General features: G+C 35.2%; 1 protein-coding gene across 1 annotated transcript; it reads right to left on the bottom strand.

Moving 5' to 3' along the window:
- Positions 1 to 12,949: 12,949 nt before the first annotated feature.
- On the bottom strand, positions 12,950 to 15,602 carry LOC124354181 (cuticle protein 16.5-like). The gene is made up of 3 exons (XM_046804451.1): positions 15,518 to 15,602; positions 14,112 to 14,627; positions 12,950 to 13,500 (listed from the first exon to the last, which is right to left on the bottom strand). Exons 1-3 carry the CDS (start codon positions 15,527 to 15,529, stop codon positions 13,108 to 13,110), a joined length of 921 nt encoding a protein of 306 aa, XP_046660407.1. The 5' UTR covers positions 15,530 to 15,602; the 3' UTR covers positions 12,950 to 13,107.
- Between the last annotated feature and the right edge of the window lie 649 nt (positions 15,603 to 16,251).

Below are 16,251 nucleotides of genomic sequence, written 5' to 3' on the forward strand. Positions count from 1 at the left end.
TGGAAGCGTCGTCCTTTACTCTTACATCTGATGATCGGCATATCTGCTTAATTATGACCTGCGCACTAGCCAAGTGAACATATTCTGTATATAATACTAAAAGATAAGAAGTCCTGGTAGCCATCGTCCTTCACTCTTATATCTGATAATCTGTAAATTGGTTTGATTATGAATTGCACACTAGCCAAATTAACTCATTCTAAATACTAAAAGAAGAGAAGTCCTGGTAGCATAGTCCTTCACTCTTACATCTGATACTCGTTATATCTGCGCACTAGTCAAGTGAACACATTCTGTATACTAAAAGATAAGAAGTACTGGTAGCATCGTCCTTCACTCTTATATCTGATGATCTGTAAATTGGTTTGATTATGAATTGCACACCAGCCAAATTAACTCATTCTAAATACTAAAAGAAGAGAAGTCCATGTAGCATAGTCCTTCACTCTTACATGTTATGATTGGTATATCTGCTTAACTATGACCTGCGCAGTTTAGAAATTACTCGAAGAATGGATATCGGACGAAATTGGGATAATAACATAGGGTGAGAGAGAATTTAGGTAGTTTATAACAATAATATGCTTCCAGCTACTAGGAAATAGTCCAGAAATCAATGATGTATTGACAAGGTGGGAGATAGCATCTTCACAAACTGGCCATACAGAAAGCAGTGGTAGGTATACAATTCATCAGCTTTGTAATCTTCTTTTAATTGACAAGTGTTAAATCCCTCCCTGCTTAAGTTTTTACGCTAATGATTATTAAAGAAGCTGAATATATCTGTACTTATACTTTACATTACTTCATCTAAGGAAAAAGAGCAAGTTAGACGCCAACAATTCATAAGCTTTTAGCGTAGCCTAACAAGCCTTTTGAACGTTGAAAATCAAGTTCTGAAGAAAAAAAGCATTTTTTGTTTGTCGTATAACAAAATAAAGTTTATTAAGAGAGTGAAAGATACATCAATATTTTCGTATTTAACTCAGATTTAATAGGTAATGAAAATTCCTGTGAACTAGGGAGAGTCCTAAAACACAAGAGTATGCTGGAGTATATTGAATTTCAACTCTATTATTTTTTATGTTATTCTATCAATAAAAATATCAAATGTTACAATCTCAAATGATTGAACTCAGTTCTGTACAAACTTATTTATTTTGCTATTTCCTTGTTGCTATGATTTTTACCCTTGAGACAAATTTAAAAAATATTCGCTAATGCTCCACCAAATCTCAAGAAGTGACATGCACCATCCTCGAATCCAGTGATACTCAAATACGAGAAATCAAAAATATAACATTTTCAGCATCTAGTTCAGTTAATTTTCGAAATATCTTGAGAAATGTTGTAGAACTCTTCTCACATGGCCTTAAATGTATATTAACAATCCTAGGATGGATATAAGCCATTGAGTATTCTACCCAACATCCGATAATTCTTTTCAGAAGTTCTGTATGATACTCAGTCCCTGACCAATCGTAGAATTCGCTGCTTCCATTCTAGGCCTTAGGAATATCAAAGACAACTGTGAACACTAAATAAACACTAAAATTAAGAGTGAAAGAAAAACTTACTCGTCAGTGAGAAACGTAGAACTTACTTAGTGAGAAAATAAAACAGAATTAACAAAAAAAAACCTGAAAAGGAAAAATTTCACTACAAGTTCTTCCTCTAACATACAAGAATTTCCGAAGTTCCTTGCCACTCTGAAAAGGACGTGCAGGGCGCTCTGAATCAGTACAGTCAGTGCCTTCTGCACCCACAACGAACAACACTTACATATACTATATAAAGACACATACATGAGCCGGGGAGATAACTGGGCACAAGACTTTGAACCGGCTCATTACTTTGGTCAGTTTGTATAAAATCGGGCTTTCAACCTGGTATCAAACAATAAAGTTACAGTGAAAAGCTTCACAAAAAAATGTAATGAAATAACGATGAAGTTTCCTTTCTCCTCGGGGCTTTCCATCTTAAATATGAAATATTTAACGCTTGACGCATAGAATCAACATGCAAAATTTGAACTACAATCGTATAGCAGATCAGTTACTTCATTCACTGCTTTTATCCTACGTGTTCACCCCTTTATCCCCATTTAACCGATTTAGGGCCTTGAATCAACCCATAAATCATTGTTGTGACTTGATTGCAAAACCCATTTAGTAAAAAGGCTCATCGCAAAATAATTTCAGAATATTTCTTTCTTAATCAGATGTTCTTCCTTGGATGCAATTGTGCTGAACAAGGAACTGAAGTTTTGTATCTAAAAGAGGGCATTGTATACCAGACTCTCTCTGCAATATTTACAGATTGCGAGGAAATATTACAATTTTCACTGCATATCAAGTGTTTGGTTTTCCAATGTTCAATAATTTGTTATATAACATAATGCAGCACTCTAAAATACAATAAAACGACAAAGTACGTTGAATATTGTTAGTATTTTTAACTTTAAAAATTGATTGAATACCTAGAATCATACAAAAACCCCATTTTCACGTTTCTTTATAGGTAGTATTTTTCTAAATTTTGTTTAAGAAATTGTGCGAAACGCAATCTTTTCTTATACGGTTTATAGTATTTTATTCTTGTAGACAATTGTTGGCTTTTTTACACTAGGCCATTAGTATTTAAATAACATAAGATTAATTGATTAAAGAATCATAGATATGTGTGAGTAAACAACAAAAGTTATATTTAACATGATTTTATTCTCACTGTATATGAGTATGCATGCCACGTGTTACCTAACAGGCTACGCTGAGGCTGCATGACAACTTTCAAACACATAACTTATTTTATTCTTGAAATGAAATTTATATTATTATTTTTACTGGAAAGATAAATAATATTATTGACAGCTGTAGAGTCACAGAACGCAACATGCCACACAGTATCACTTAGCTTTGTATTTCCATGAATAGATACCAGCTATCGTTTCGTGATACATACACTCCCTGTAATCATAAATAGTACTAACGAACTTTTATTACAGATGGCAGAAGTGACATATTCCAGATGATCTGACGGACTGGAGATTTTATACAAGGTGACCACCATGCTGAAAAACACATTTTTACACCTCCTTCTCCGCGGCAGACAGCTTATTCAGTGTTTCCTCAACTTTTTGGACCCACGGCTCCCTTTAGGTTTATACTACTTTCTGTGGCGCCCCAACCCCTCACCTCATCTCAATAGAGTCGGTAAAAAATATCACAAAACACACAAAAGTATCACAACAGTATTGTCACTATAATTCAAATCGATAAAATTTGCCTGTATGCATATAAATATATAAATCAGTAAAAGTATCAAGTAAAAACCATGCTTTAATTTACTGATTTAATTACAGATTATTTATAAACTACATATTACTGACTTTTAAAGAACAATATTATTATATTGCTGTTAGACTTCAGTAAATATATAGGGAAAGTAAAGTACATAATCAAAAGTAATGTACAAAGCGTTTAACAGTCTAAATATTGTTTTAATAATGCAATGATTACTTCATAATAATTACAGTTTGGCTAGTCAGATTATATCTACTAAAATAATACAGTGTGTAATATTCCTTTAAAGTTTCACACAAGCCAGCCAAATATATTTGCTAAAGTCCATGCGAAGGATGAGATTCATTCCTTTGATTGAATTAGTACATACAAATCTGGAACCATGTTTGAAACTGTAACAAACCTGTTCATTTCTTAAGTTTGTTCTATATTTTGATTTGATGACTGCCACAGCTGAGTAGCCCGCCTCATAAAGGTAAAGTAAGGTAAAGTAAAGGTAGGAAGTAGTAAAGGGTATCAACACAAGTAACGTTTTTCTGACAATGTGCGGGTTCACTGTTTTCAACGTTACACTTTAGCAAATAGTTCGTTTTGTATATTTTACGAAGTATTTGATTGGAATTCAACCAGTTGTTTCCTGTTTTCAACATTAAGATGCATTTCTTTGTTAAATTTATTTGATACCTAAAAAATAGAATTGACATGGTTGCTTGGGATATATTAATCAAAAATACACTCAGTTTAGAAAGATCTTCCTTCAATACATTGTTTCAAGGCGGAAAATGTAGTGTATTCACCTTTAGCCATGATAGCTTTCCGCAAATCGAGTTTCTCTTTAAAACATTCCACTTTGTCTGACGTAGTCTTAAACATCGGTTTAAGAGGTTTATCTTCTTTTCTTGCATTAATTAGTTAGTATGTTTGACTTTTTCCAACACATGAAAGTAAGAAAAGTTATCTTCGATAGAAAGTTCTTATCAATAAATGTATCAGCAATTACTGGATTTTATCCTTCTGGTAAGTATATACTTCGTGTCTCAGCTCAAATACACTTAAAAGGGCAATGACCAAACCAAGACGAAAACGAAGAGACAACCAACAAAGATTACTGTAGAATAAAACATGAGCGGTCAGATACCATGTCCTTGTACATTTTGTAATAAAAATCTTAATTTTTAGGAGATCGATATACCAATATAATACCGATATAATAATTACACCATATACCTAATAATTTTAAGTATATCGTGTAATTCCTCAATGAGATATTCAGCGGCTAATGCTTCTCTATGAATCATGTAATGGGTACAAATCGAAATGATTTCTTCGCTCGAATGGAGCTCCCTTTTTTGAATCCCCCCTTGAATTTGGCACTATCAGTAGACTACTTATTACAACACATTTTTTCCAGTCAGAGTGTTGCTTATGGGCTTGTCTGGGTGGAGTGATGTGTAGCGTCAAGGCAGGATGGTTCAAGAAATAGTGGTAAGTGCGCCTGCGAGTATCTCACCACTCATGAGAGCACTCATGAGATGACGCAGCAATCTCTTTTGTTTAAGCATAATTGTTTTAGTATCAAGGTAATTTTACGTAATTTATGGAGCTGTAGGTATATTAATAATAATTAAAGGATTCGAATATGACATTATAAATCTAGTTCAGTATGAAGGCTGAATAAATGTATATATTTAGTTTTTATTACAGATTTTCTTAATCACTGAAACTGAACCGCAGCACCGCGAGCAGGATTTCGAGGCGCCCTAGGGAGCAAGCTTTGAAAACACTGGCTTTCTGAGTACAGTCTTCTACGACCATTCTATGTCTTATGAAGAAATATGCAAAATTTAAAGTCTACAAATGATATATTTCTCGAGATATCTTGGGGATAGTTGAAATACATTTATGAGTGACTGTCACATGTTAAAATATATGATTGTACTTTGCTTTGTTTACAAATACATTTACTCTGTGATTTTCTCATACCCATAGCAGCAATTTAATAATCTACGTTAACGTTCAGCCAAATTCCATGAAGTAATATATACCGTTACTAAATTCAATGTTGCCTATATATAAATTGAATTTCATGCAAGATCTCAAGTTTAAAGGTAATTTTTTTTAGATATCTTGCGGACAGAAAGGTAGGACAATTTTCCAGTCCTTCGAGTGATAAGCAACTCACAAAACCGTATAAAAACTTGGCAATGAAAACCAAGAATGATGAATGAAAATGGTGTAAAGTCTAATTATCTTTCAAGTACGCATTATATGCATTTAAACGCCTATGAAGTTTTTGTAACTTGGGTTTGAGTTTTTCAGAAATAAGAACTTCGAGACCGAAAAGAAAAATCTATTGTAAATAACAAAATGCATTGGTATAAACTTTTCTTTAAATTGAAAAAATTGTCAAAACTAAGAATAAAAATAAAAGAGGAACATGGTTTATTGCTTGCCATTGTTTTTATGGAATAAAAATCAAGAAGGTGGAGAGCGCAATAGGCTCTGGGCGTTTGAAAGGGGAAGCGAAGTAGTTTGGATGGCTACCTGCGTGTGGATCGCTTTGCGTGTTTGCATACTGCAAATATTTTCCAAATGTTCTGTTGAATAATGTTGTAATTCATGAGTCAGACATGGGAGCGTGGTTGAAAGAAGTGAGTCATCTTTTTTAGTACAACGCTGAACTGAGAAGCATAACTAGCTATGAGTGGATGATCACAGTCGAACAGCCCAGCTATGTATGGGAAGCAATCAGCGTCACAGTATACCGGTGTAGCTCTACATAATCTGGTCTCAGGCAAGACGGAACTCTATGCCCGCGTCAAGGTAACCCTTCCTCCGTTATAACGGTGCAAGCTTTCTGCTAGAGTTATTGGCTGAGCGTTAGAGGAGTATCCTAAATAAAACTTCTGAAACAACGTGTTGTTAATCTAGTTAATCTATTAGATTAAAAATAATTTTATATTTAAATGTTTAAAATTCTAGTTACTTCCTGACTCTAGGAAGAGTAACAGGAATGAAATGGTTCGGTTGTGTGGGGGTAGGGAAAGGGGTAAGAGGAATACTCTCAATGAGTTAAAAAACGTAAATAACCGTTAATACATTAGTAGAAAATGATTTTTGATGATATGTACAAAAGAGGTATCAAGGTGACAAGATTCAGAGTAGTACGAGATTATATGTTGGTTTTCATTGAAAATGTCGATTTTGGACCCAGAGTAAAAATATCAGTCTTGAACATAGGTTTTTAATTTTGATGTAATCACTATGTTTTGGATTTTGTGCATGCCAGGATTTGACGCCAAAAAATAAGAGATATTTTATCAGTTGCAAGTTGGATTTTTACGATGACGCAAACACAATAAGATTTGAATTTTATCATAGAGAGTACACCTCCTCACACAAGTAAAGAAGAAAAGATGATTCGACCTCTAGGATAAATAAAAATACAGAGGAAAGATAGTCTGATAAAATAACAAGAATCAGTTTATAACTCGCGTCCTTTATTTCATCGTAATGGGTTTCTTGAAGGCAGCGACCTATCTACTCGTATCTGCCCCCGTATCCCGCCTTCTTCTCCCCACGTCTCCTCCCACTACACTCACCTTCCATATGTGGATCGGTCTCGTTTTTTCATACCCAGGATCCTTTCCTGACTTTCTGATCAACGGTTAAACGATTGGTCTAATAAAGAAAAGAAATATTCCATCGTTCTGTATTTAGACTTTCTTCAACGCGTCTAAAAGTTACGATGAGATCTTAATTTTTCTTCTTCAATCAACCAGAACTTATAGTTTTGATTACTGAGTTGGAATAATAAAATATTCTTCAGTCTTTTTTAGACTTCACTCCATTTCCAAAACTCAGGTTCAATCATCATAGTCCGTTATAGCCGAGAGATCTTTGTTTTGTATACGCAAGCAACCACGATTTTCTTTAAATTGATAGAAAAATGTCTCATAAGAAAGAAATCAATTGTAAACCATGTTAATGTTAGAGTAGATAGCAATTTAAAGGTATAAAAAAATTTTAAATATCGAATGATAATTTTCAACAAACAAACTGTCAGAGAGATAAGTTACAGTTAAAAAGCTCGAGCTAACCATATAAACAAACTATTGAGGGAAAGTGGCGATTATGACTATATATTATATTTAGCTATGTGACGGTGATATTCCTATGTGTCTGGTGGTCGGTTTTAAGCGTATTAAGCTGGAAAATATGATCTGAGAAAAAATGTCATGTACATTTTCAATAATTTCGTCATCCAAAACTCGTGATGCTGACAAATGATTTTCGTTTTAGGAGAAACTTCTTTATTAATTTATTTCAAGAAAAACCAGAATGTGTGCTTGTACAACGCAAATGAGTTACCGACTCCCTTGACTTAATTTTGAAATTTTAATTAATTTCTGGAAAGTATTTGTTGGCGCTTTAATTGAGCTTGAATGAAGTACTATACTATACTGCACTATATATATTGTATAACTCACTTAACTGTATTATACTGTACTCTATAAAGGGGATCCCATTACACTCTGGGCTCAGTTCAAGAAAAACACATTTCACCATATGAACATGGGTCTCTAGTAGTTAGTTTTCCATCTGTCTGTCTGTATGTGTAGATGTTTTATACAAAAATAATATATTAAGAAATAATAGATTAAATCCTACAAATTTGGGTTAAATATTTATGGTAACCATGCCATTTACTACAAAAATATTATGATCTATAATATTTTTCAAATCGCAGCTATTTGAACGTTTAAAATTTAAATATTTTGAAAATTAGAAATTTTAGTAAATAATTACAAGAATAATATATTTTGGTAGATCTTATAAAAATCCAATAACACTAAAGTAATTTAAATTTAATAATAAATAACTGAATTGGAGAAGATTTTCCGTGTCAAAACATACATAGGACGGTAAACTAAACAACGGAGACCCATTTTGTGTGGTGAAATGCGTCTTGACCTGAGCAATAATGTGATTACCTTTGTCCATAGAGATACGAGGCCCTGTATATACTATACTGTACTATCTCATTCTTACCCTAAAAGCTTGAGGTGTTTGGTTCTTCTTGTAAATGTCTGTGAACTGCATTACACTCAGAACGTTGGCGTTAAAAAAAATTCTAGTACGCTACAAGTTTCCGTTATTAATTCTCTTTTATAGAAATGGCGAGTTGTTTTAATTTAACACTTTTACTCCAGAGCGTAGTAGAAGAACACGTATAAGAAAGAAATGTTGAAAATATACCACGTATAAAATATTGGTAAACCATGACTAAGGAAGATTGCAAATTACACAAGACAGCAAGCAATGGAATTAAAAAACTAGTAGAGAAGGCAAAGAAAACATATTTTGCAGAAAATTCAGTCATATTCAAGCAACCCCAAAGAATCTTGAACTTTGGCCTAAGAAATGCGATATTGTTGAGGAATTTAGTAATAAGTATCTGTCATATGATATAGATTCAAACGAGTTAACTAAATATTTGACACACACACACACACACACACACACACACACACACACACACACACACACACACACACACACACACACACACACACACACACATATAGTACCGGCAGAGCAAGTACTTTTTGCGATTCAATGTTTATTGAAATTGTATATATATATATATATATATATATATATATATATATATATATATATATATATATATATATATCTAATATACTATACAGCCGCATGTGTAACTGACTCACTGACTGATATATAGATACAAATTCTAACATAGTTCTAGAAGTGCTGGAAACTTGAAATTTGGCACGCAGGTTCCTTTCACAATATGACCCGGAGGAAAAAGTCTGAAAACCGGACTTTTTTACTTTTAAACCCCTCAAAAAAATTGCTCAAAAATCCGCGCATTCTTCACCCCTGCAGGCATTTTTTGTAAGCCCCGATAGCGGGCGAACCGTTGGAGCTAGCTCGGATCTGATGAAAAATTCATGGTCAGGAATGAAGTGAACTATTAAAAAAGGACCAGTGACTTTTTGCTGTATCTTCCATGGTTAAGCGACAAAACGCTCGAACATTTGAAATTCCAGAGATTTTTTCGATAAAAATAATGTTTCGAGCCCGATAGCGGCCGAAACCGTTGGTCGTAGCTCAAATCTGATTGACCCATCAAATTAGCAAATTTTGCGATCTACAGAAAAGGTCCAGTAACTTTTTGCTCTATCTCCATTAGTTTGGTCGAAAAAAAACGTGATTATGTGCAATTTTTTTGTAATTTTCACGTGAAAACTTTGTTTTTGGGGTCGATAGCGGCGAAACAATTGGTCGGAGGTCAAAATAAAACAAAGGTTAGATTTACGAAATAATATGATCTACAAAAAAGGTCTAATGACTTTTTACTATATCTCCATTAGTTTGACCGCAAAACGCGATTAAGTGAAAATATTTGGAAATTTTCTCCTACAAATTTACATTCCGGGCTTTATAGCGGCTAAAACGGTTGGTCGTTAGCTCAAATCAGATTTTCATATGGATTTAGAAAATCACGTGATCTACAAAAAACGCTCAGTAACATTTTGCCCTATCCTCAACGGTTTGGCCGCATAACGCGTTTTAAGGTTTTGATTTTTTAAGTTTTACGTGAGATTTCGTTTTCTGGGCTCTATTTCAGACAAAACCTTAGTTCTTGCCCAGAGTAAAAATTTGATTTTAATACAAAATAAGGCGATCTACACAAAAAGTGCAGTGAACATTTTACTCTATCTTCACATGATTTAGCCGTAAAACGTAATTATATTGTAAATTTGACTTAAAAACTTACTTTTCGTGCTCGATAGTGGCCGAATTGTTGGTCCTAAGCTTAAAATGTTAAAACTTTTTTTAAGTAGCTATTCATAGGATCTACAATAAAGGTCCAGTAGCTTTCTGTCGTTTATCTTTTCGTAAGCCTGATAAATGCTATAATGGCTAATTCTTTGTCGTCAATTTTAGGTGTTTTAAATTTTGCAACTATAATTAGTGCGATTCATGCTGGTTCTAGATTGGACTTGTATTACTCCGTTTAACGAGTGACTATAACCCCCCCCTCCACCATCAGGAGTTGGCCTGCGCGTTAGTGAATCTTCAATAGTAGATAGGGACAGAGTGCTTTTTAAAATGAAATAGTGATTCCTTATCAACACTCTGGTATGGAATGAAAATTTCCGAAGTAATATAAACCCCCTCATCAACGTTTTATTTTGATAAAAATTACTGTACACATATTCTCGTAGCACAGACATACATTTTCCAGAAAAGTACCACGCGATCTAATAACTCCCAATTAACCCCCCTCTCGGGAATTTCCTGGTTGATGCACTCCTGATTAAAACAAACCCCCTGATCAACTTAATAATCTAATAAAGGCAGTTTTAAATTTATTTACACTAAATCTGTTTACACAACAGCTGACCGGTGCAGACTTTTATCCCAAGCGTTGTACCGACTAAACCAGAGATCGTAGCTAAAATCCGAGGTCAGAATCGAAAGACAAAATTAAATTTCCGACAAGAAAGGTCCAGTCACTTTTTGTCGTAACTCTAACGGTTAAGCCGTAAAATGCTCTTTAAATCAAAACTTTGGTTAAAATTAGTAAAACGACTGACTAGTATACGTCTACTGGAGCACATCGTGAATTGGGCTGAGCGTTAGCGAAGGTTACATTAAACACCCCTTGACTTTCCTTGTATGACCATATAATCTCCTGAGTAAATTAAAACCCCCCGATGTGTTAACCACCCTGGTAACATTAAACCCCCCCCCCCTAGGGAATTTCCTGGCATGACCTCATGTCCGAATTCTAGCAATCACCAAATCTCTTAACCCCCTTGGGAAGTTCCTGTTATAACCAAATAACCCCCTGATGTCTTAACCCCCAGTAACATTAAAACCCCCCCCCCCAGGGAATTTCCTGGCATGACCTCATGTCCGAATTTTAACAATCACCAAATCTTTCTTATCCCCGAATTTGCAAGCGGTGAATTTAACCGCTCATCCCCGAATTGGCAAGCGTACATCATGGGGGGCCTGGGGGCGTAGCCCCCAGCGAGCCGAAGGCGAGTATATATATATATATATATATATATATATATATATATATTCACGCCATTCATATGTGGATGAACATATTTAAATATTGCAAACATAGTTTTAAAAACATTATATATATATTTAGTACATTTGTACAGCTTTATTCTATAGTTATTTATAATTTTTATACTTTTTGATTTGTAATTTTTTACGCTTACTATTACAGTTTTAGTAAAATTCGTGTTCTGTGTAATGCAATAGTCTTATTCAGTTGTATTTATATAATGTTTGTAATTACTATTTTCTGTGCCAATCCAATGATGTTCTGTGAACACGGTCCATAAAAAGAAAGAAATAAACATAGTATTACATACATGATTAATAAACATCAACTGTAAATGTATATTTTAAGTAATGATATTAATAAATGAAACAATCAAAACACAATTTTACAGTGATATATTAAAAATGAGTAGTTATAGATAAGAACTCAATTTAAAATTTTGAACAAACGCACTTCATCAAAACCACAGTGGGGAGTCTAACACATTCGCTCTTTCCAGTCACTGGATTGTCTGTGGCCACCACTCGTATACCTTGGGACATTGAGGCGTTTTAATCGATTCTGGCAACATGTTGATAAATAACCTCCTACCTATCAAGTAGTCGTAAATCACTGTATTGTGTCTACCCATTCGGTACATAAGTCTGTTTCTTGTCTCATACGTGTGTATATCTTGACCATTTGATGTTTATATATATAAAGCAAAGTTTATACAATATATATACAATATACAAAATATACAAAGCAGAAAATAAAGCAAAGTTGTCCCAAACATTAAAAAACTTGGCAGTCAACAGCGGCATAGTTTGAAATTTCCGTTACAGGATTCACTGTACTTGAAATATGTGATCACTCGAATTTATAGTTTAGTTTTTGCACATTCTGAAGAATTAGTTGTTGTGGGGGGCGCCAAAGAGTAGGTAAAGTGGGGATAAACAAAGCTAAAATACGCCCTTATCAGAACCTGAGTAAGCATAAGTATGTGACTAGACACCTCAAAACATGATTGACCTTGGATAGTACAGAACCACCATGATCAATGTTAGAATTCAACGCAACTCATTCAACGAGATACAACAGATAATTAAATTTTGTCCGTAATCAGTAAAATAATGATATAATATCATATTGGAATTTTTTTGTAATTATTTAATATGATTGGTTTTACTGATGATTATTCTATGAGTTAATTGATAAAATTGGAAGAAATATAAGCATATTTCCAATTTAATACATAAAAAATTGGACGTAATGTCTAATAACCATAATATATATGGGTTACCTTTGTAGTATACACATGCATACATATATCTATATTCATATCTTATGTATGAATTCGAAATCCAAATTCTTACAACTTGTCAAAAGTTTAAATAAAAGACTATTTAATATATTAAATAATTAGCATGAAATTGAGTATTATTGATACTTCAATCTGTTTATAATAAAAATATTACGCAGTATTTGTCAACAAACAGAACAGATTAGCATTAAATGTGTGATGCGTAAGGAGAATAATGACACATGCTTTGTGTTTTAAATAAAATATTTTAATTAGTAACAGTATTATCACAGATGCAACATGGATTGATAATTTATTGCGAGGGCGAGGTGTTGCGAGAGAATACCGTGACCAAATCAATATTTTACATAAATTTGATAACCTAAGGTCGGATTATTCCAGGTCTAGTAAGCGTAGCCATGGGCCTTAACGGGGTGGCCGGCGTAGGCGAGATGGGCAGGAGCCACGGCGGGAGCGACGGCATGGGCAGCGTATGCCACGGGGGCAGGGGCGGCGACTACGTGGGCGGCATGGGCAGCGTAAGCCACACTAGCGGGGGCGGCGTGGGCAGCGTAAGCCACACTAGCGGGGGCGGCGTGGGCAGCGTAGGCCACACGGGCGGGGGCGGCGACTACGGGAGCAGCAGGGGCAGCGTAAGCCACAGGGGCAGGGGCGGCGACGACAGCGGGTCCCTGAACTACAGGTGTACGAACCTCGACCTCGCTGACCACAGGGGTGTGGACGGGGACATCGACGGGCACCTTCTGTACGCTGACCTCAGGCTCCACCTGGGTGACCTGGAAAATCATTTGTTATTTAAGTGGTTCAAGTTTAATACCACTATATAATAAACGATTTTTCAACAGTAATTTATTTTTTAATAAAATGTATTTGTTTGAATTGCAGTTTTACAATTTAAATGTCTATTACAGTCTAATTTACTTTATTTATTTTTCTATATTTATAAAATGATGCAGTTTTTATATACTCCAACGTTACCAATTTTATATGCTGCGTATATAATTTTGGTCTAGAAGTTAATTTTGTCAACGTTCTTTATCCATTCAATCTTTTTCTCTTTCTAGCAATGTTATTGGTTAGAACTGCTTGAGTGTGTTTATGAGATTCCACAGTATGGTTAAATAGTTCTGTTTTTAAATATATTTTGGACGTTTCACAGTTTGCATAACAGAAAAGCTACTAGAACATTTCTGTATTTTAAAGTTTCAGCTAACAATTGAAAATCTTTCATATTACTAAGCATTTTCAATAAAGAATATTACTTATGATATAGTTCATACGAGGCCAAAATGTCTACTTGTCTCTATGTCAAGTTGATCAATATAAAGAGATATTTTTCACTATCCTATCAGAATATAAGTTGCAAGAGGTGAATAAGAAAGCTTACCTGAGGGACGACAGTCTGCACGGCCCTGGCAGGGGCGACGACGGGGGTTTGAGACACAGTGGCGGCAGGAGTGGCCAGACTACCGAGGTTAGGCTTGACAATGGTGGATGTGTATCCGGTAACAACGGGAGTCTCAGCATAGTGGACGGTCTTAGTGATGGCGGTAGCGGGGGCGGCGTAGACGGCGGGGGCAGGGGCTACGGCAGGAGCGGCGTAAGCGACTGCTGGTGCGGGGGCTACGGCGGGGGCAGCATATACGGCGGGGGCAGGAGCGGCATAGGCTACAGCCGCAGCGGGGGCTACGGCGGGGGCAGCGTATACGGCGGGTGCTGGGGCAACGGCATGGCCGGCGGCGTAGGCAACAGCATGGGCAGGGGCGGCTACAACTGCTGGTCCGGCAGCGTAAGCCACGGCAGGAGCGACCGCGGCTACCTTAGCGGCCAGGGGAGCGGTAGCGGCTGGGTAAACGCCACTAGGCTTGCAGGCCGCCACGGCCAGGAGGGCAGACAACACCACCTGCACAACGGACAAATTAAAATAAAAACCAATGAAATAAAATTGAAACCCATCGATCGTCTAGTTAGGCAGTTTCATAGGCCGTGAAGCCTCAAATTATTGATCACAGCAATGTATCAGTACTACCGTGCGTTGAAGTCTCCATAGAATGTCAATTGATCATAATTGTATCAACATTTATTCTATCAATAAACAGTTGAAATGAATTGTTTGAACGTTTGGGTTATTGTCGGCTTCAATTGCGACTAAATATATGTATATTTTTTATATTATGTGAATTCTAAACCTACTTCTTTGAAGCAGATTCCAATTTGCTTCTAGGTTTTTCGTATGGTTTCTTTTTCAAGCAAATCAATGGTTATTTAAGGCTCTAACTACCAATTTACTATTAAAAAGTCATGTAAGGTATGTTATTTTTATTTTTATTTATTCCAACTCAAATAGGCTAAGACGTAAAATGCTGATAAATCATCAATAGTACGCTAGTAGACCATTAAATTATACACAGTACAAAAATAGTTATATAACGTTCTTCACACTACATTTTAACTGTGTAACAACAAATACATCATAAATAAGCACCCTACATATAAAATAAATGGTTATCCATTTTAATGTCTGTCTTTTAACTATTTTTATTTGGCCTGGTAAAACAAGCTGATCTTTACTGTACCGTAGCGAAATGTAGTTTATTTGTTTATTCAACATGGGAACGTTTTAATATATTTGAAGTAATCACAAGAAGAAATAATAGTATTCCGTTTTGGTATATAATAAATAACGTTAGTAACCGAATGATCATATAAAACTTAAATACCACATACAATGATTCCATTTGAAGGTTTTTGATGTATATGTTTGAAATGTAGTAAACAAAATATGATACTCACCAGCTTGTACATATTGTGCAGGTCTGTGTGTCAGGACTGTAGTAACTATAGAAGCAGTGTCCGCTATATATAGCGGGCCGGGGCGTGGCTCGCCTTGGCCTTGGGTGCACATCCTTGCCGGCACCGGTGCCTAGTCACACGGGGTGGGTCAAATCTTTTTGCAAAACCGATCCTCTAGTAGATCAGGAGTAGCATATTATATCCAGCGTGCTGTTGACAGGCTGAGGTCTATGTATGGATGTAGAGACGTCTGATGCTAACATTATTGCTAAACTTTGCACCTCAATTTGCTGTATAGATTTTCAATAAGAAACGATGATTTTAATGTATTAAAGTTGTTTAAGTGTATTAATTGTAATAAAATGGTTATGTTAAGGTTTGTGGGCTACGGACAACCAAGTAACGATTTCGAGTTTTCCTAACAGTTTGTTACCATTTTTATAATTATGATGGACACATTTTATAGTCTGGCTGCCATTTACCTCCTTGCAGTATTTAAGTAATTCTCTCAAAATATTTGAATTCATTATTTACCCAAGTTATTTTACATCCACTAAAGTACGTATTCAAAGGAGTTCTGGATTCAATTTCCTGAACAATAAACCATCATGACATGAGATAAAGTAAACTTATATATTTGAAATTTTAATAGAATAGAATTTGTTGTAAGCTTTGGGACTTCAAAGATCCATATGTGTTTTTGTAAAAGATAAATAATTCTTGATTTAATATAA

The sequence above is a fragment of the Homalodisca vitripennis genome, chromosome 2, assembly GCF_021130785.1.
Source record: "Homalodisca vitripennis isolate AUS2020 chromosome 2, UT_GWSS_2.1, whole genome shotgun sequence".
NCBI classification, from domain to species: Eukaryota; Metazoa; Arthropoda; class Insecta; order Hemiptera; family Cicadellidae; genus Homalodisca; species Homalodisca vitripennis.

Bases quoted from the DNA above. Each gene is read 5' to 3' on its own strand.
- LOC124354181 (XM_046804451.1), bottom strand. The intron at 13,501-14,111 runs GTAAGCTTTCTT...ATGATTTTCCAG, and splicing joins TGCAGACTGTCGTCCCTCAG to GTCACCCAGGTGGAGCCTGA.